The sequence below is a fragment of the Lineus longissimus genome, chromosome 2 (assembly GCF_910592395.1).
Source record: "Lineus longissimus chromosome 2, tnLinLong1.2, whole genome shotgun sequence".
Taxonomy (NCBI): Eukaryota; Metazoa; Nemertea; class Pilidiophora; order Heteronemertea; family Lineidae; genus Lineus; species Lineus longissimus.
In genome coordinates, this window is record NC_088309.1 from 8,350,995 (window position 1) to 8,372,306 (window position 21,312).

The 21,312-nt window shown below is 43.4% G+C and overlaps 2 protein-coding genes across 2 annotated transcripts; both read left to right on the plus strand.

Moving 5' to 3' along the window:
• Positions 1-331: 331 nt before the first annotated feature.
• On the plus strand, positions 332-10,144 carry LOC135499333 (uncharacterized). Its single transcript, XM_064790081.1, has 6 exons — positions 332-676; positions 1,016-3,362; positions 5,585-6,268; positions 6,723-8,383; positions 8,642-8,885; positions 9,186-10,144. Exons 2-6 carry the CDS (start codon positions 1,041-1,043, stop codon positions 9,570-9,572), a joined length of 5,298 nt encoding a protein of 1,765 aa, XP_064646151.1. The 5' UTR covers positions 332-676; positions 1,016-1,040; the 3' UTR covers positions 9,573-10,144.
• A 1,034-nt stretch (positions 10,145-11,178) lies between these two features.
• On the plus strand, positions 11,179-19,943 carry LOC135482509 (monocarboxylate transporter 12-like). Its single transcript, XM_064762588.1, has 6 exons — positions 11,179-11,474; positions 12,775-13,006; positions 15,766-15,909; positions 16,258-17,019; positions 17,329-17,522; positions 18,172-19,943. The coding sequence occupies exons 1-6, from the start codon at positions 11,439-11,441 to the stop codon at positions 18,412-18,414; spliced, it is 1,611 nt and encodes a 536-aa protein (XP_064618658.1). The 5' UTR covers positions 11,179-11,438; the 3' UTR covers positions 18,415-19,943.
• The last annotated feature ends 1,369 nt before the right edge of the window (positions 19,944-21,312 follow it).

Sequence of the window (21,312 nt, forward strand, 5' to 3'; positions counted from 1 at the left end):
GCATAAATTGTTGATGCGACGCGCCATTTGATTAAAAACCTAACATATGACGAAGAACACGTTTGTGACAAATATAACTACATTACGTACATGTACACACAGAAGTGAAGTCGAAAATTTAAAAAAAATTGGCGCCACTTGACAGTTGACAAGAGTCTCCCTCTTTTAACAGATATCAAAATTAATATTATTGAATTGCCCGCTGCGTGGGCCTGCCGATTGTGCCAAAATCGGTTCAGGCTCAGGCAGATCGAACCCCGATTTGAATTACAAACAAGGATATACATTTAGTAAAGATCTTAGGCGATTTTATGTATTTAGCCCACCAAAGCATGTCCGCGATTGTACTGTGTCCTAAATCATGGCCCGGGCCTTTGTACCACCACATATATACCTATAGGAAAACTATTGGTCGGCGCGCGTATATCACAGTGAACGGTTTTCAAATTGTTTTGTGTTGCGCATATTTATTTCAAAACAATTTATAAATAGATTTGATCCGTACCACACATCCGTGACATCTGGTAATATCGAAAACAACTTTCCAAGGGGGCTCCAAGAGTTGGTGTCTTACGCAAGTTGCTTTTCCTTCTATTTCGTTCTTCGTATAAGAACTTCAGCATCTACCGCGGAAAGAAGTCGAAGAGCTCTCCCAGAAAGCAAGATTATATCAAAGGTAAGCAGTCAAATCCCAGATTTTAGGGTTAGAGATACGAGGAGCTTTCACTAGTGATCTCTAGAATGGATCTCACGATGTAGATTGCATCCAGGTGTTGCGTTGGCGGTCGGTAATTTAGGTGCACTTAACATACACAGACTGAAACAGAATTTGATTTTACCGTTGTGAACGCGATCTAATTGGTATCAATGATCACATGTACATCTCGAATCAAAATGACGGAAACCTTCGTCAGACTTTCTTTCGTAGTCGTCGTTTCCAGATTCTTCATTGCTTCATACCAACAATAATGAATAAAAGAGAACAATCTATTGGCAGTTTTCACTTTCATTACAGACTTCTTCCGGCACCACCATCAACCATGGATTGGCCTTCCGGTTGTTCCGAGCGTCACCTATCGTTCATCCTTCGAAACCTTCTGAGCCTGGACGAGGTAGTATTCGATGAGGACCGGCAGAAGGCACGAGCAGAAGCAAGACAAATACAGGAAAAAGGCAAAGAAGATTTAGGGGATATCCTGCAACAGATCGAGCCTGTTTCAAAAGGTTGTGAGGCAGAACATTTGAACTTGCCCCATAAATACATTGCGACTATGAAAGATGAAGAAATGAAGAACTTTGATGTTGGTTACGATTGGGACTACATGATGGTCTTTAAGAAATTAGTTCTTGGTGAGACCGTTGGAGACGCCACTGAACCGGAAGAGGCTGTCTGTCTGATGGAACCTGCCGGAAGCCCTGGCTACCTGAAAATCCGAGTTCCTGATATTGATAAAGTTGAGAAGATGTTTCATCCGTTTATTGCCAAAGACAGACCGGATGGGAAATTTTACATCTTAGGAGAGGAAACAGTTTCTACTCTTACCAAAGCGATGATGAAGGACAATCGGAAGCTGGACCTGGCTGTCGTGAAGGAGCCAACACCTTCATCGGTGGGCCTTGATGATGTTGATGGCGCCGAGTCCAACAAATCCAAGGTCAACGTGTCCGTGACTGAGAACACCTTCTCTGTCCCATGTCCCTCCTGGCCATCAGCGGCTTCGGCCTTCTTGATCAGGAGGCGGGTCGCACAATGGCCGCCGGACGAACTCATAGAAAACATCAACACAGCCGGGTGCCATGCCGTTCCATTCCCTCATCCAGACAGCAATGATCCAAAGATCGAATGGCGCCTATCGTTCGATGTTGCGGAGAAACTACTCGCAGACAGCCTGACGCAGCCGCAACGGAGGTGTTTCCTTATATTGCAAGGTTTGCTAAAGGTCCACTTGGAGCTACCGCCCGTGCTGACGTCTTCCCACCTGAAGACTGTTCTGTTCTGGTGTCTAGAGGACAAGCCAGTGGAGACTTGGGGCGATGAATGCCTGGCACCGTCTTTCTTCTTTCTCATTGATAAGCTTATCTTTTTCCTTGTGCGGAAGGACATTCCGAACTTCTTCATCCCAAAGAACAATATGATCAGCCACATTCATCGGGATTTCGTAGACGATATCCTTCAGAAGGTGATTGCCATTCGCCATGACCCAATCCCTTACCTCAGACAGATGCACGATGAGCTACAGTCCCCAGAATGGATACCCTTCGACACCATATTCGCTCCGATAGTTTGTGCCATACAAGATGATCCGTTCTACCCTGGTGAAGACTGCATTAGACATTCTCTAATGAACATTGGTTTCGGTTTAAGCGCCCTTGGTGAAAAACGCTTCGCATTGCCATACTTGTCTCGTTGCGTTCGTACAGTGACCGTTGAAGAAGGTGACAGCAACCCCGTTTATAGCATTGACACGGGACTTACGCAAATGATTCATCACACCGCCCTTGAGGTGGATGATCTTGACACCGCTATTCGCTACATGATGTTCCTGATGGACGTCATTGGAGACGTACCAGCGGAGGACGCTGAAACCGTTTTTGACCTTCCGTCCATCTTATGCAACCTTGGATGCTTGATTCATGCAAAGTATCACCAAGAAACAAGTTCTGAACTCAAGGAGCTTCTGTTGGCGAAAGCCGAGAACTTCTTGCTCCGTTCAATAGCCAGTGGACTTCCGTCAGCCTACTTAGAATACGCAAATCTGCTCTGCAGGACAAACCGAGAGCATGACGCGGTCTTCTACCTTCAGAAAGCTGCGTCCACGTCAGGTCCAGAAGCCTTGGTTCAGTACGGTCAGATTGAGAAATACAACGTCGATGAGAATCTACGAGAACAAATCGAAATTTATGGCCACGTCACGCTACCGTCGGCTGTCTACGCCACGCATCAGCTGGTGATGATCAACCATAATCGAGGACTAAAGACGGAGGCTAGGGAACATCTGGCCGAGCTTGAGAAGCTGGTCGCGGTGCCACTGGTCAGGAAGCAATCTGACTCCACAGATATGTTGGAGGGGATCGATGAAGTAGATCGTGAGGCTGAGCGCCGCGCGGAGGGCCAGAGAGTGGATGACATCAAGCTGGAAATGACTGACACTGTAGACGGCAAGGAAGATATTGGAAAGGAAACGAAGGGAACTGAAGCAAGTGATGTAGATGAACCAGATGTTGCAGACCATGAACTTTACATCCAGAATAATATTCAGAAGTCGATGTCACACATCATGACGCATGCCTACAAAGTGGTTGGGGTGTCTGGAGATGGTATTGATGTTAAGAAGGGAGGGGACGGAGGCTCAGGTGACTGGTGATGTAGTTAGTCCACTCTTGCAAAGCCCGAGTTGCCCAGACGCACAGGGCAGATTAGGAACAGAATCTACTAATAGGATGAGGAAATCACAATGAGTTGTTTTGATGAACAGATGATGGCAAAAGTAGTTGACAAAGCGTAAAACACCTTCAGACGTTCTTTCCAAGTCTTTAAGATTAAGTCGATTTTAACTATGGTGCTTGATGAGAGTACCGTATTCTGGTAATTGGTCATCATTCCAGCTGTTAGAGTTATAAAGTTTGGGAACGTTATGCCTAGTAGTGTCGCTCGATGCGTTTTTCATGTAGATTTGGCTTGTATGAGGACAGAATGTGATGATCTGCACCCATGATCGAGGAAAAAGCATCACTGCATGGCACTTTTTTCCTTGCACCAGAAAGGTACCGGGTTTACATTTTGTTTGAAGGCACTGGCTACCACCCTGCTGCAGCTGCACTTACCATTAGTTACAATACCACAGAAACAAATTACTCTAACTGTTTTTTTTCCATTTGCTCAAATTTTAGTATAGGCTTACTTTCAAAATGGCAGTGATCGAATCCTTGAAGTTGTCATTTACATGTATGTTAGGATAATGCGTTCAGTTATTGTCAAAAGATTTTACGTTGAATAGATTTTCTAGTTGCATCTTCTTAAATTCTAGTATTGGAAACCACCTGCAAAGTACAGTAGGACCTCTCTATGAAGGACACCCTTGGGAGTAAGAGTCGCTCTTCTTTATAGTGATGTGCCCTGATTGCAGAGGTCATGATAATTACCAACCTGGGACCAAAATCAATATTCCTGATAGAGAGGTGTCCGCTAAGAGAGGTTTCTTCGTACTAATATGCGTAGGTCTCGAGGGACACCCGTTTTGTATCGATCTGGAAAATATGGTAGAGGAGAACTGACTACCCTATTCATTCATGAAGAGGAAAATTTGCTATCAAATCTAAACGCCCCGCAAACAGGCGATTTAGTTCGCCACGACCAGCGACGATAATCGCTTCTTTGAAGTGGCAAGAATCGTTGATCGCAGCAACCCGGATCAATATCCGATTATATTGCGACGAAAATCGGTCGTTTGCTTTTCCGTCTAACGAGCCCCCCCCCGTTCGCGATCATGTAACGATCGCGATTATAGTTCTTGTAATGTCTGTCAGATGGCTGTGTGATGCGATAGTATGTTCATCCATTTAAGTATTGATTTGCCGGAATCATACTTCCTGGTCAGACCCATCTACTACTACATGTATATATCAAACAGCACAGGCCTTGGCGAAATCAACCCGACACCACGCTCATGGAAAAATTGATCTCACTGGCAGCTCGGTAAGTTAGCCTTGCGAAAAATATAGTTTACAGAGTATAGGCCTAGCTATACAGCTATATAGGTCCAACTTTCACAGTGCCAAAGACTGAAAGAATCCTGAAACTCCATGGTTGTCCTCTAGATCGATTGATTCTTAGCTCGTTAACTACGGTCTCGGACTATAATTGAGCCTTAGCCGCGATGGATTTCTGAGTTAGTCCATGCACTACCCCCAAGACTTGACATCGCGAACGTATGAGATGTGAAGCCTTGGGAGTCAGGTCGGCACAACTTAAGAGGTCGATCAGGAGGAAATGAGGAAATATCATATTTCCTCCTATTCTAAAAGCGTACTACTGATTACTGACTAAATATAATTATATGGCGTCTTGGCATGTTGCCTGCAATAAAGTAATTGGCTATCAGGATTTAATATTTCACTGTTCTAATTACTGGGTTTTCCTTTTCCTGAAGGTCAGATAGGTTGTACTAGATAATTAAATCCGAACCAAGATTGGCACAGACCTCTTGCAGTTTGCTGCCGTTACGTAAATGCTGGAGTTCTATCAAGTCCATGGCAATGTGAGGGGATGATAGATCCCTCGGCAGGTAAGCCACTTCTTGATATTTTATCAATCTAAGGTAAGCCACTTCTTGTTATTTTATCAATCTATTTTCTGGCCCAATAATAATGATCGACCTAAATAGGCCTACTCCATATTTGCATTAAAATTACATTCTAGAATGTTCATACAACGTATGTTTTACTGCACTCGGACAGACAGCTCCCATTCCAATAGTCAAATGGCAAACGTAAAATATTCTTCATCGTCGATTGTCTGTAGCAGTCCCTCTTCACTTCGTTTCTAGGTGGTGAGAACTTGATACCAAACAAGTGACCCAAAGAGACGCCCATCATGCCACCGAAGTTCAAGTACAGTCTGTCCATGTTGGACAGCAAGTTATTTCCAGTCCTTCAGAAACACCTTGAAAAACTACAGGAACTGAAACACATTTATGACGAATCCAAAAACTGCTTCAGTGATGTTGAACAAAAACTAAAACGTCTCGCTGATAGCGGAGAAGGAATGACGACCATTCTTTCCGAGGGGGACAAAAAGTTTATAGAGAGTACTCTCACCTACAAGAGACGACCTGTGTCTATTTTCATGGGTCAAAGAAACTGTGGCAAAAGTACTCTAGTAAATGAAATCCTACGGAAAAGCTGTCTTCCGACACATGAAAACCCCTGTACGGCTCGGATGGTCCGCTTAACATATGGATCTCCTCCAATGGCTTCCTTGATTGACAAGGATGGCACTGTGATCGAGGAGGTGCCTTGCAAGAAGCAAAAGGTACCAAGTGAACTTGTGAATCTGAGCGAGGAGCGCAGGCGTGATATCGCAGAGGTTCGGAAGTTAGTGCTGGCCGAGATTGACCTCCCCGTCTTGGAGTGTGGCGTTGACTTCATTGACTCGCCTGGATTCGGAGAGAACATGATCCTGGATCAAGTGATTGAAGAATTCATTCAGGATGACATTGAACCTGTCATAGTTTACGTCATCAACGGGAAGGAGATGCTAAGGACTCAAGTAAGCATATCTCTAGTTGGGCAAGACCTCTTGTTGTTTTCAACATAGGAGAGGCGTGTTAAAAGCTTGTCCTTTGCTGAGCGTGTCCTCTTGTCATTCTCAAGAAAAAAGTGTTTGCGACACACAGGCTTTCAGAATCGACCACTTCTCCTGTCACCTCTGTCCTTCCCAATGGAAAGAGTGATGCTAATCAATGAGTGATGACCACTATTGTTTCGACTACCAGCTTTGTCATCAATCCTTTACCCGGTAATCCCGGTACGTTACAAGCATGCGAAAGACGTTCATGAATGAGGTGTTTCTGACCTCTGAAAATTAAGATGGACCATTTGCAGCACAGAATTTCACTGTCTGGTTTTCCGTCAGCTACTAGCATGTTTATAATTTTAGACAACGTGCACTTTTGTAATTGAATGTGAATCATATTTGTCATCTCTTCTACCGACTATTTCAGGACATTGAAGCCATCCTTCACTTGAAACAAACCTTCCCACTCATCCCCATCATATTCGTCCTGAACAAGACAGACATCGACATAGAAGCTCTCAGACACGACATGGAAGACACCAGTGATGATGAGCAGGAGACGGAGGATGAGGAACGAATTGAGCAGTCAATCAGGGAACAGAAACGCCTTATCAGTGAAAGAGTAATGGCCATCTTTGAGAAGCTAAAGAAGCCCTGCCCCGACTCGGACTTGACCTTCCTGCCCAAGGGTGCAAAGTTTGGTGATTGTGATTATTTCCATACGGTATCGAGTTTGAGATTCAGGCTTGCTCGCTTTGCCAAAAACACGGACCCTACTGAAAGTAATTACCATCACATAGACTCTTTTTTGAGGTTTGAGGAGTCCTTCGTGAATGTCTTCAATCAGAACTTAGTTGTCATGGATGAGAAGTTGGTGACTTGTATCAGAGTGTATTTGCAGGGGATGTCCTCAGTTATGGGGCGGGCGCGTTGTGGGATACACGAAGCCGTTGAGAACTTGCCACTGCTCACACGTATAGCAGACGAATCAGAGTTGCAGATGAGAGATCTCTTGAAAAAAATAATTGATACTTCTTTGGGGGACAGGAAGTTATTTGAGAAAGCAGTCAAAACAAAAGATATCAAAAACTTGCTGCTGTTTCAGTGGACACAGATCCGGGAGGCAAGTACTGACATGGTAAGGTTCATGTGCAGTGCTAACTCAATATCCTTGATGGAATATTTTGGCATTGACGAGGAAGATCTTGAACTTGAGATAGCACCTAGTTCAGGAATTGAAAAGAACGTGCAACGGTTGTGGTACGTCACCGAAGCAAGAAACCTCGTTGTGGCAAAATTAAGTGAAATGGTAAATGACTACGTTGTGTCAGAATCCAGTACAACAATCAATGGGCTATTGGATCTATTTCTGGAATGTCAGAAGACATTGAGAGATCCCTACATCAAGTTGTTGTTAAAGAGAGCATATTGTATTAATTCTGACAACGCCAGAAACAAGCGAGGTGGATCCTTTAGTACCATGATGATCAGCACGGCTGCTTTCGGTATGTTCAAATCTATCAACAAGGGAATAGTAGAAGGCATTGAAGAAGAACTAAAAAAGCTTTACAAATGTTCTGATTTGAAGAAGTTGTTACCAGGACCAATGATGGCTGGGAGAAAAAAATGGCATGAACAGTTCGCTGATAACCTCATTGAGTATCTTGTTCGGAGCAGTCGAAGGATTTCCAAACTCATTTGCGATCACGCAAGCAAAGAACTCGAACTGATGCATGTTGTGTTCAAAATGCACATTCGCCGCCTTGAATCTTTAGCTGACGATTTCAAAAAACAAGGTCGAGATGAACTTCTAGAGATTGGGAAACAATTCTGTCCAAGGATATTCCTATTGACTCTCAGGGCACATGCTATTTTGTGTCAGTTTAAAAGGGGATCGATACTTCTGGGCGATAAAGTCAACGTTGGAAAGGATGGTTCTGTGCATAGATGTTCTGATGATATGTGTGGCTGGTGCTTCGATCAAGTTGATGGCTTGTACCACAGGCCAGTGGTGGCAAGGGTTGTCCATCTGGATACAATGACAGATGAGAAGAGGGCACGATACGTCAGAGATTTGGTCTACTTAATGTAAGTAAATTACAAGACTCTTCATTCTAAATAAGAGACGCATAGCTGGCAATGAGCCGGGTGTGGCTGCCAAGTCAGGTGTGCATGAGGGATCTTGCAAGGCTGTGTTTTCTTTCTAATGCTCTCTGTTATGTTGACTATTCCGTGTCAAACATAAGTATCGGCCAATTTTAAATGCTTCCCACCAGGCTATCGAGGTAATATAGGCCTACAACTATTTTCATAACTTTAAAAGAATTGAATTACTTCTCTTGACAGAGAACTTGCCGAGGACTGCCTTGACAACTCATACCTAGTTCGTTTCTATGGCGTGTTGATGCCTGGGCCCAGTACCGTGCATATCCTCATGGAAGAAATGCACATGGACCTGCTGTCCTGGCTAAAAGCTATGCCACGCTCAATGTCAAAGAGGATCCGGGTTGCTCTGCATGTGGCCCAAGGAGTCAAAGCCATTCATGACAGGCATCTAGTGTTCCTTGATATCAAGCCAACAAGCGTTCTGGTAAGCGGCCTGATATACAATATTCCCTGCACCTCGTCTTAAAATGCTCTTCAGAGGCATTTGGGGGAAAGATCGGTAGATTCAGATAGCCAAGCTTTACCTTAATTATATATGCTGTCGGTTTGAGGCCGGTTTTACACCTGTCTTCACCGAAACCTTTTCTCCCTTCTTCACCAAAGCTTAACAAGACTTTCGCCAGGAGTGTGACAGAACAATGCACAGATACACCTTTTTTTTATCCAGATACTTGAATATAGTTCTCCGCCACTGAACTGTGGTATCCTCCATATTTCTTTTCAGATCGGCAGAACCGGCGACGCTAAGCTGAACATCTGTAAACCCGAGTCCGCCATGGCGCCAACCCCTCTTGGTGTCCCATTCCATCTTCACAAGAACGTTTACTCCGAATACGAGACTGGCTACCACAACCAGTACTATGACATGTACGCAATGGGTATGCTACTATGGGTCCTCTGCGAAGGGAGTGGAACAGCCTCGCCCTTTCCCGGCTGTAGGGACCACGAGGAGATGTGTACTATGCAGGAACTTGGGCAGATTCCTTGTAACCCAGCGGGCACTCCGAGGAAGTGCTCGGAGTTGATGGAAAAATGCTGGAAAGAACCAGAGAAATTAACGATAGGAAATGTTATTGGTGTTTTAGAGAAAGAACTTAACGTGTTTATGTGAGAGTCATCATGTGATACTGTGAAAAAACAGTGCATTGGTGTTCTACAGACTACATATGACCCGATTGGGCACTAACCATTCACTCATTCCATTTGGACTCAGTTTATACTGAATATCTAATGGAGACACTCGGCGGCCCAGCTTTTTAAAAATATCTTCCTACAAATACATCGGGTTTTATTCTTGGCACGGGAGAATCGGCGATTTCAACGGGAAGTTTACCTCTAAAGGTGCGCATACAGTGTATTCTTTAGGTGGTGCATGTGATACACGTACAATAATTATTATGCATTAACTGTAAAAAAACTATTGTCAAAATTTGCTACCTAGACTAGATACAATGCTGTATTATTGCTTCGACATTCTAATATTTCTTGATAATAAAGGTGTAGAAAGACAATTACGCTTTTTTTAACAATAAAAAAATTGTTCTACCGGTACATGTATATGCCGGGTAATTGCAATACATGCAACGCCCTAATGTTTAACTATGGATGTATTATTAAGAATAATGATACCTCCATGGTTTAACTGAGGCATGATTATTTACAGCCCGACTCTTTTAAGGCTTAGTGCATCATAAAATCAGCAGATACACTGCCTTTTATCAAGAATTCGTAGCCTACAGTCTTTATGAATTCTTGCTCTTATTCATTGAACTTTCAAATATACAGTATACAGTATATCATCATCATCTGTCGTTTGGCCAAGTCGTGTTGATCGAGTCAAAGGCCTGCTTGAAGTCCACGTTTATATCCCGAGTGGAGTGGCACATCTTGACCCGCAATGCTTTGAGATCACTAAATCACTCACCCAACCAAAACCTTGACAAATTCCGCCTCAAAAGTGTTTTTTTGGCCCAGGTAAGTAGCCTCGATTTTGGACCAATCAGAACATCTCTTACGGAACGATCTCAGCAACTGCAGTAATACGAGTCTGATTCTGAGCGAAAATACGATTTAAAATATCCACGACAATACGATTTAAAATTGTGACAATACATGTTTTGCCATGGCGCAGGGAAAACGGGTAGATGAAAAGTACTTTAGAATTTGTGAAGTTAAAGTTTTTGTATAGGGTACATGTATCCCAGGAGAACGAATTTCTGCCTGCAACCCTGTGCCCATTAAACGGATTCTAAAAATACACCAACAATTGCAAATTTGTTGACTGTTGTCAAAACAGAGGTTGGACAACGGTACCACTCCATCCTGACTCTCATGTGTTTGCGTCACCACTATCGACCTCCACAAACACTTTAAAAAAACCAATAGCGGGTACCTGCAGAGGCTATGTATTGGCCTTCAGCTGTTCAGCAGCTGTCGCAACCACTTGTGTTTCCCGCCAAAGGTCGACGCCTGTCATCTGCTCGGCGGAACTATAATTGATCACATAAGCAGTGTATGATATACGGTCATACACTGCTGATCACATCATAAAGACGAATGCTAACCACTGATATCCGACTACGGTCGGCAGAAGTTCGAACAAAATGTCCAGAATTTGTATCCGGTACGAATGCTCAATTGATAAGTAACCAAGGTAACCAAGCAGTCTAGTCTGGGAATTTTGTTCAAACATCTGCCGACCGCGGCGCTGATTCTTATTCATTCGTAGCAGAATAGAATTGCAGGGATATCTTTTTATCGTACATACGTTGCGAATCACGGATCTTCATGGATAATGGTGAATGGCGGTTCGACGAGGGAAACGCACACAGGTCCACGGGTTCTGTGGAACGTTGTGTAGTGGTGTTCCTTGTCCATCATGATGGTAGTTTTGATCGTTCGGTAATTTTGCCTGTCGCTGTGTAATAGCAGCTAACGCGTCGTTTACTGTACGTTCTCAACCTACGATCTCAAGAAGATGAATATCTCCATGGAATCGCTCAGTATGATGGAGGTAGGTGATTTTTATCTACACTTCGGCCCACATTCCGGTAGTAAGTAGATCGTGTACGGGTTGTAGACTAGCTCTCAAATAAATTGCCGCTCTATCGGTCGTGCGTCGGTATCTCTCCTCCAAGAAGGAAGGACATCGACGCACAACGCCGTTACGTAGATACGTGCGTCGGTATCTCCTTAAGGAGACATACCGACTCACAACGCCGCCGGACGAGAGATTGCGTTTCTATAAAATTGTTATGGAACAGAGGAAGAAGATACAACGCCCCGGTACGAAGGTTTTTAGTTGTAGTGATCGTCTTTAATCTCGTTTCGGGTCTCTACAGAACTCGGCGCAGCAGAGAGAAATGTCCCCCTGGAAAGATGACCGGTCTTATTCTATTCTGATGTGGTATATACCGCTAAGGCCATATATGTCCAATAGCACAAAAATCAAAAAATGATACAATAGTATCCTTCCTTCCCAGGGCATTCTATCCTAGGATATTTCAAACGTCTACACTTGAGCAGAGCCGTGATTTCGCGCGGCATGCAGCGTGATTTAGAACTGCAAAGTGCGTTTGGAAAACTCGCCTCGATCATCAATATATACACTGAATTATATAAACCGGGGTAAAAGGCCGATTCGGGATCTGAGGACACACTTATTCTTAGTGTCGATCGAAGAATTGGAACCTGCTCTACGTCGGCATCCCTAAAATACGGTTGTTCCCATTACTCCAGACTTGGAAAAAATCGAACCAATATCTTTAAACGATGCGGATAAAACATTGGTCTGCAGGTACATGTATATATTTATTAGATGAGGGTATGTTACAGATAGATGAATAATTAAAGACCCCCAATTTGCAGTGGCATATTAATTACTACATTGCATGATGATATGTAATTAGAACAGTTCATCAAATGATACTTGTATACAGTATATATTATCATGGAAATAATGTCCCAGAGTGATGTGAACAGGGTGTCCCAGAACGGATCCAAATGCATGTACAGGGTATATTCCTCATGTTGTCCTCATGGTGCCAACTCGAATGACTGTACCGGTTATGGTCCTTGAGTGACTCGCGTTGGAATCTTTTCTAAAACGATTTTGGGGGGGGGTTGGGGTGGTGATGCACCTTCCACCCCTCAATTTCACCAGTACGATTGGGTACCGTGGTCCTGAAAGCGTCTTGTCCTGTTGCGCTTGCCCACCTTCTGACCGATCCCTCTGATTGAACAAAAGCGGGGGAAACGAGTTCATGACAGGAGAGCTGCAACGTGATTTCTAACCTTGAAAATTGTCCTTTCAGCTCAACTATCGGTCTCCAGCGGACAGCCCCAGAAAAAGATGGAAGCACCCAGACATAGACCACGGGTGGGCTTGGGCGGTGATGATTGCAGCCTTCTTTATCCAATTCGCAGCCGCAGGAACCATTATGTGTTATGGCGTTCTCTATGTGGAGTTCCTTGACTATTTTGGAGAAAGCCGCGCCAGTACATCATGGATTGGGTCACTTAATATCACAACCTTCTCAATTGCAGGTAAGACATCGGATGCATATCATTGCAAACCCATCAAAGCATGTATAAATCAGGTGAATTCTTATGAAATTTTATTGGGTTACTGTACCGGATAAAACACAATTTCAAGCAGAATGTTGGCGACGTCACCAATACCTCATTGCAGACCTTGTAAGTGTCATTAAACAGGATGAACACTGAAATACGGCAATCCCATCGTCATTAATGACGGTCTTGTTGATTTTCCACTTGATCTACCAAATCATAAACCATTTGTGAGTTCGATGATGTATGCCAATTTCGAGCTCTTGATTCATGCAGAAATTGCTGGTTGCATCAGACACAGACAAATTTTGTCTTAGGATGACAGCCTTTAATCGCTGATTTTTTATGGTAAATCTTTAAGACGTACTCTTTTGCTGTAAACTGCGGTTGTCTTAGCTATTACCATATAGATGGGTTCCAGACGCTGATTGGAGAACGAGTTCCATTTGAGTATGATCCCTTGGACGAGGTGTCTCATTACTGTGGCACCTCAGCAAATGTCGCAAGATTAGTGAGTCACTTGCTCGTATAGCAACAGGCGGGCTCGGGATGCTGGCCGCAGTATTAGGGCCATTTTTGTTGTACACCCACAAATGGGTAATGCCGATTGATTAATTGGAGTAACTGTAAATGCACTAAACGGACCCGGAAAACGATAGCCATATATATATCGTTTCTTCGACCCCATGATATTTTCTATGACCTCGATCACATTCCTGTCGTGTGGTATATTGCATATTGCTCTTGGACATGCTGTGGGGAATGTCGGCAGTAATCCTGAAGGACGTTGGCCTATTCTGGAACAACTGAAAGAGAAAGGTCCGTTTCAAGATTATTTGGTACGAAGTTGTTTGGTACGAAAATGTGGAGTGACCTTGAACGTTTCGAGGGCAACTGTCGGCGTGGGGCCTGCCAATATGCTTTGGTTGTGCTTTTAGAAGACAAGAAGAACTGTTGGTGCATTCAATGCCAGCCGACACAGTGTATCCAACTTTGAACTCTTCCTGCCTCATGGAAATTCGGCCTCACAAAGCAGCGTCGAAGTTGCCGAGATGGTTGGCTTGATCAAAGTGCTATCACACTGCTGGTGCTATTTATGGTTTCCCTGTTTGCCAGACAGCATGGCCATAGCTTCCATAAAAATTACCAATCGATCGAATCTGTTATTAGTCACCCGAGTCTCTCTAACCGCCAGCTTTGTTGCCGTGGATTTCAAGATCACTATTGATTGGAAGGGCTATGTCAAGCAGAGAAGGGGTATATCATTACTCGGAGTATAACAACCCAAATGGTCACAGAAACTCGATCTCACTGCAAAAGTAGGCATGCTGAATTTTGGGAGGAGTAGGAGATCATCCACCCATGATTAGGGGAGATCATCCACGTATGCACCTCATCGAACCATGAAGCTATCATGTAGACTCCTATGCAGGCCATTTCGTCATCCTGATCGTACCGGGCGACAGGACGAGGCAGATCCATTTCGTCCGGAGTTGAATATGATGAAGCCAAGTCTCAATCTCCAAAAGGCACCTCCAAGAGCTATTCTGACGAACATTCAAGAGAATACTCCAATTGGCATTCCATTAGTTGTTGGAGTTATATCGGGATGATAGGTTACCAAAGCTATTAGTTGGCTGCTAGCGAATTCATCATCGTCCGCTAAGCTTTGATTGATTCCGGTATGCATGGGAAACCAGAAATCTGTGGCATTAGTCTGTGTTTAGTCGATCGTCGTGACATGAGGGGTATATCGATACCAGATACCCCAATCCAACCATGTCCAATTCTCCTGGTAATGTGCCTCAGTAGGCAAGTACTCAAGAAGAGAAGGATTGGCAAGCAAGTACTCCAAACGACGTCCTTTGGATAGCATTTTAGTCCTTACCAGATATACCCTATAGGTGTCTCTAAAGATACGACCAAGATATTTAGGACGCGAGGAACGCAACCATACCCCAACTAGTACGGTTGCGGGATTGTCGAGCAATACTGAAACAAAGTAGCCTTTCCCAATGCTCATTGCGTGGTCGTCACTTGCACCTGTTAGCGTCGTAATACTAGGGTCTCCACAATGTTCGGAGAGCATCCAACCAAATCAGGCTGCTCAATTCTGCAATATCTCTCTGTCATTCTGACCAGATTTAGATTGAGGAGCATGATGAAATCCATCCCATCATCCTTCCGACCTGCTGTCGGGTGATTCTCTGTCATAAAATGAGAAAGACGAACATTGATTGGAGGAATGTCTTGGGTCTTCTATTCCTTCGGGCAACATGGTTGATTGGAAAGTGTCCATTAGGGCCGTGCAAACGAAAATGGGCTACTCGCCACAATTTCTTGCGAATCTGCAGTAATTTGCAACCAATTAGTATCTCGTCTCTCCATGTGTCAGCGTCGGTTACTTCCGTAAATGCTTTCTTCTTGAGGTAGCCTGGTGGAGGTCAAATTCAGGGGTACGTTTTTACACTACCCGATTTCTGCCATTGGCTCGCTTGTCAAGGGCCGGCCTTGATAGCTCAATGTTCCTATTTTCGTTGGTTGAAATCTTTGTTGTGCTATTTGTGCCTAACCCACCCACACGTCGAGTGGTACCTAATCAACATTCGTTCCAGAATCTTTCAATAAAAATGGATGGATTCTGGTAGCACAAACCACCGTACGCGGGTCACATTCAAGATTTGGCTTAAAAATTGGTGCGAAACGAATGCCCTCATTAGTTCTTTCAATTGCAGGTTTCATCGCAAGTGTTCTCAGCAACAAATTCAGTCACCGAGTAACGATCATTGTGGGGAGTTTGATTGCAACTCTTGGTCTCATCATCAGTGTTCACTGCCCAAATATATATTTTCTTTACCTCACTTATGGAATCATTGCCGGTAAGCTAATGACTCTTCTCAGCTTTTATCTTCATTTGTATCAAGCTATGTGGTGACGGATCTGGAGTTGGACTAAATGAACTGTTTCCTCCGTCTTCTCATTAATTATTGCTGATCACGAAATGCTAATTACCGAAGTCATTGTCGTCGTTTCCTCAGTTATAGTGTAATCTTTTTGCAAGGAAATGGCAATGCATTACCAGAATCATTGCATAAATGAGGATAGAACTAGACTAATGATGAAGGGCGAATTTGAGGTCATATGCTAGGGCGGGTAGAGTAGACCTGTAGAGTTTCTTGAACAATTTTCATACATGATCTTCATTAACCCAATGTGTTCTTTTCCAGGACTGGGCATGGGCCTTGTCTGGGTTGCAAGCATTTCAATAGTCACACTCTACTTCAAAAAGAGACGAAGTTTCGCCGTGGGATTCTCTATGTGTGGTGGAGGCGTCGGCTTCCTAGTCTTTCCAAAACTTATGGATTTCTTGATTCAAGAACTTTCATGGCGAGGAGCTCTTTACATTACTGGGGGACTATGGTTGAACGGGTGCATCTGTGGAATGATCTCAAAACCCCTTTCCAAGGTCGACGCTTCATTGCCAAATAGAGAACATTACGAGGACCAGCACAAGGCCAAGGTCTGTGAGTCAACGTTGGCCAGAAAATGGACGTTCTATCTATTCTGTGTTGCCCAAGTCTTCTGGAACGTTGGATTGATCCTATTCCTCTACATTCTGCCAGACTTCGCCCGATTATCAGGGCATGGCAAGGAAAAAAGTGGCTTGTTATTGAGCATTTTAGGAGCCGTTATGCTACCAGCAAGGATCTTAGCAGGACTTTTGGCTGATCATAAAAATGTGGACATCATTTTGTTCATGACTGTGATAACAACTACTATGGGTGTGGTTACTGCTGTGTTCCCAATGAGCACCTTGTATCCGGTTTTGGGAGTGTTGACAGCCATCATGGGACTATGTCAGGGGGTAGTCATCATGGGGGTACCGCTGATTTGTGTGGAGGTGTTCGGCCCAAAGAGATTAACGAGTGCATTTGGATATCTTCAGGCCGCCGATGGGCTGGGGTGTCTTGTGGCACCGCCTCTTGCAGGTAGGTTTTGTAGTTCTTTTTTGTTCTGGACAAGAAGTTATACATTTGTATGTGGATCGACTGGCGAATTCCTTAGCAGTCACAGAGTCGTCATGTACCACCATGATTTGTAGCGTTTCCTTTCTTGATATTTGCTTAAACAAATTTCTATTTATTAACTGTTTCGATTCAATTTCTGCCTACCAGTATACGTGGTCGCCATTATTGACATCTATCAATTCTAAAAAGGACCTCTGTGGGACCGAGGTCCCCTGCGTGTGATTGTCTAAGAGTGTTCACAACTCGTAATCATGTAAGATCCCGTTTCAGGTTATGCATATGATATGACTGGAACCTACACGAATGCTTACATTATTGGGGGTGTCATCACTGTTGGAGCTGGACTGTTGTTCTTCGTTCTGTTTCTTTACGCCAGAGGACATCTCTGTAGGGAAGCCATTATATCTCCAAGTGAGGGAAGTCCGAAATTTGGACGGGAAATCATTCCATTGACTATTCCAAAGGTACTGCCTGAACTTTTCATAACACCTTTCACTTTTAGACACTGATAACCAATAGACTGCGAATACAGTTTCTTTTGGGAATATCCATAGAATTGTTATGTTGTCGATACCAACGTATATGGGCACAGGTCTTAAGTACTGAACTCTCTCTAAGGTCACCCTTCAACGCACTGACCCGGCCAGTACGGACGTTGCACTCAAGGCAAGTTACTGTTTTAAGGGGGATGAGCACCTGCTGAGCGAATGCTTATTGTTTTATCTTTTTGATTCAAGCTCAGTACCCCCCAGTGCCCCTAGCTCAGTACGTCTACCTCATCTTACCTCTTGATATAGAGCACCTCCCCTTTATCACATTCGAACACCTGCTTTTGAGACAAAGCACATTATTTCGTTCTGCTATCTGGCGTTGCTGTATCACAGCGGCTTTGGCAACTTACTGACGAAATGTCGGTCTCAACGGACATTCGGTTGCGAGTTTAAAGCCTACCTTCTGATCAGTATCTGAGTCAGAAATCATGTTACTGTCATCAGACTTATCCTGACCACGTTCTTCTGAAATTTTAGAGGTGTTGCCTCGACCTCGTCGATGACAGCTTGTCAACAAGCTTAGAAAAGGAAGACGTTAAACCATTTTCTCATTCCGTTTCAGATAAAAATCAATGACGAGTCGCCAGATCCTGATGACTTCACCGACCCAGGTTTCAAGAGGGAAGACACCAATGATCTATCCCAAGATCTCAACAAAAACGATTCGTCGGGCTTCATTGAGAGCGAGGATATCGAAGCTGCAGAATCAAGTGAAGTAAATGGAAGTAGTGGACCCGATGAACCGGCAGAGTTGGAAATTACTGAAGATGTGGAAACTGTGTCCATGACACAGAAGATGGCATGATTGACTTTTGGTGCTTTTGTTGTAAAGAATTAACCATAATCTGAATCCAATTTACTTAACTGTGCGCAGACGTAACATTCTCTTCTGCTAACAAATCTCCATTCTAGAATCTCCTTACAAGAATCTTCATCCCATAAGCTCCCCGTTAGAATCTCCATCCTAGAATCTCAATTCTATAATCTCTATTCCAGAAGCTTCGACGTAGAGTTCCATTGTTTAAACCCCCTGTTAGGATATTCATACTGTATATAGCTCCATCCCAGAAGCTTCTAGAGTCTCCATCTTATAAGCTCTCTGCCTAGACTCCCTGTTAGAATCCCCATCCTAGAATCTCCTGTGATAATGTGCAACCCGATGTGTATTTCATTGGACATCCGTACCATTCTGCTGTTAGGATAGAATTGTAACTTTTTTTAGCAAGCAGACCGACACAGTGTCATTACGTTTATCTTCATCGTTTCGCTGTTTCGTATTGCGTGTCCAACTTCTTTAAAATTAGTCACACCCTGACGATGTAAACGTTTCGAAAAAGCTGAGGATTGTTACTACATTACTGCTTGCCGTTTTCTGAACAGTGTGTATCCATGTATTTAATTTATTATTACTTCATCCTTCGTTAGACTTATTTCCATCCCACGTGTTCAACGAAGTGTTGTTCCATGTACCCGATAAACCAATCCTCAATACATGTACACAAATGTATGTCATGTATGTGTTACTGTAAGCATTTAAAAATTGCAAATTGCGTATGTATGTTTTGTTGTCAACTTTTTACCCAAAACATATTTAAATTATTGTCAAATGCCTCTTGCGATATAATAACTGTTCAAATGTTTGCTGGAATGTCTATGACGCTATGAGCTTGAACGAATTAATGTAACTGTATCATAAAACTGCATAAATACATGTAGAGCTCGATATCAGTATTGTTGTAAACTGACATATTTTTGTGCCGGTTATTCTTTCGGTTCGACGGATTTCTGTTTTCCAATCAAAGCATATTTTTCTGCAATTCTTATTTTCGCGTCAGCACATGTAGATTATTTGCGAATTCTGCGAAATAAAACGCCAAAAATACGAGTGGTTTACAGTATGAGAGGGGGGGGGGGGGGCTGGAGGGAGATGTACGAGTTGCATTTTTCACGAAAAAAAATACAAAGGAGAGTTAGGCATACGGATTCATCTACGTTGTTGTGAAGGTAGAACCTACATGTAAATGTGTCAAAGTGTACTTTATTTTTTCTACTTGTTAGAGATCCCTGCCTTGGTCCATTGGCAAAACTAGTTATTTTTGTATGGCTTATACCCACCAATGATTGTTATAGGTATACATGTAATTTCATATTAAAGTTATTATTTGAATAAAAGTGTTTTAGTGTTATACAAATTATCTATGTCTACTGAATCATCGGTCAGAACCAGTCCGGAATCTGAGGAGACACCAGAATGTATTTACTGTATTATTGATACATTTCAAAGCAGGTACATGTAATGTGAATTCGGGATCCGGTGGTTCCTGGCTGATATTTACAGAATGATGAAAATAAATTAATCAAATCAAATTCGTTTCGCTTTCGTTTTTACCACAAGTTACCATTGTTATGACGGCTACATTCCCGCCCTGGACTGCGCAACCTCAAGCGAGATGCGATGCGGTAAAGTCGATGATTGCATTTATTCATCACGTACACGTACGTATACGCACAATATTCCGATTATTTACTCCTCTTGTACGCTAGAGACCTGACTATCACCTGCGTACGTACGCAAAGGTATGCCAGTCGATATACTGGTGTGCAATCAGTTGCCGTGCGCACATGTGTTAGATGTCGACTTGGCGCATTAAAAAACTCTAAACAAATTTCATTTTGCGTTCGAAATCGATAACCGTAACATGCGGAAATGGGATTTGAGATAATTTGAATAGTGTCGCCAGGATACACGAGGCCGTGATGCTATTACCCGGTATCTCCGTCTGGTGGCAGTCAAGAGACAGCGATGAGCAAGTTCTATAGTTGACAGACAAATTTGGCAAAAATACGGTAGACACTAAACGAAAGACTTGTATACTTGCCAAAATTAAGGATGTCACATAACTGAAATCATCCTCATGATCCTGTCCGCTTGCTATACAGGCCTACTCATGTTGGGTCACACACGTGGTCATCATTCAATCGACCTCGCCAGCAGTACCATGTATGCATGTTGCCTCGCTCTCCATATAGGTCACAGTCTTGGTGCGAGGGATGATAGAGAGGACCCATGGATCGTTTAAGGAGCGGAGCTGGCGCCCAGGCGTGCAGCTCCCTCAAGAGAGGACACAGTAGCCTTCGTGATGCGTGATCTCATCACGCACGCAGTTGTAAAATTCTCTTTGAATTGGGGTTTCTGCACTCTTTCAAGGGCTCTTTGCTAAGTCTGAAAGTAAATGTACATTGTATTTTTTTGAACAACTTTAGAGACCTAGGTTTGAGCCACTGGCGGATTTCTGCAATACAACTCTCTGCCTTGCAATTGCGGCGTTAGCCCTTGTTGTCCATCATACGCAAAGCTGTGTTTGTGCATGCCATGGTCATCTTTCTATAATCCCACCAAGTGACTAGCTAGATATACAGTGGAATCGCCTTTAGCGGACACCTCTCTATTAAGGATACTAGTCTTGGTCCCAAATTGGTTGCTTCCGTTCAATTTGACCTCTTTAATCAGGACATCTCTGTAATAAGGACATTATGTCAGTCCCAAGGGTGTCCTTAATAGAGAGGTTCTACTCTATATATATTGAAAAAAGCAACCGCCCATGAACTGAACAGGTATATCAGTTGGTGTCTGTCCGTGGTTGTGGTTGTGACAAGTATGTCCCAGCCAAGTGAACCAATGCATACACAGGTGTCTGCCTTA

Excerpts from the sequence above, each read along its gene's own strand:
- LOC135499333 (XM_064790081.1), top strand. The coding sequence starts at position 1,041 with ATGGATTGGCCTTCCGGTTGTTCCGAGCGTCACCTATCGTTCATCCTT. Across the intron at positions 3,363-5,584 it reads ACGGAGGCTCAGGTGACTGG|ACGCCCATCATGCCACCGAA; the intron begins TGATGTAGTTAG and ends TGACCCAAAGAG. Across the intron at positions 6,269-6,722 it reads AGGAGATGCTAAGGACTCAA|GACATTGAAGCCATCCTTCA; the intron begins GTAAGCATATCT and ends CGACTATTTCAG.
- LOC135482509 (XM_064762588.1), top strand. The coding sequence starts at position 11,439 with ATGAATATCTCCATGGAATCGCTCAGTATGATGGAG. Across the intron at positions 13,007-15,765 it reads CACAACCTTCTCAATTGCAG|GTTTCATCGCAAGTGTTCTC; the intron begins GTAAGACATCGG and ends TTTCAATTGCAG. Across the intron at positions 17,020-17,328 it reads TGTGGCACCGCCTCTTGCAG|GTTATGCATATGATATGACT; the intron begins GTAGGTTTTGTA and ends ATCCCGTTTCAG.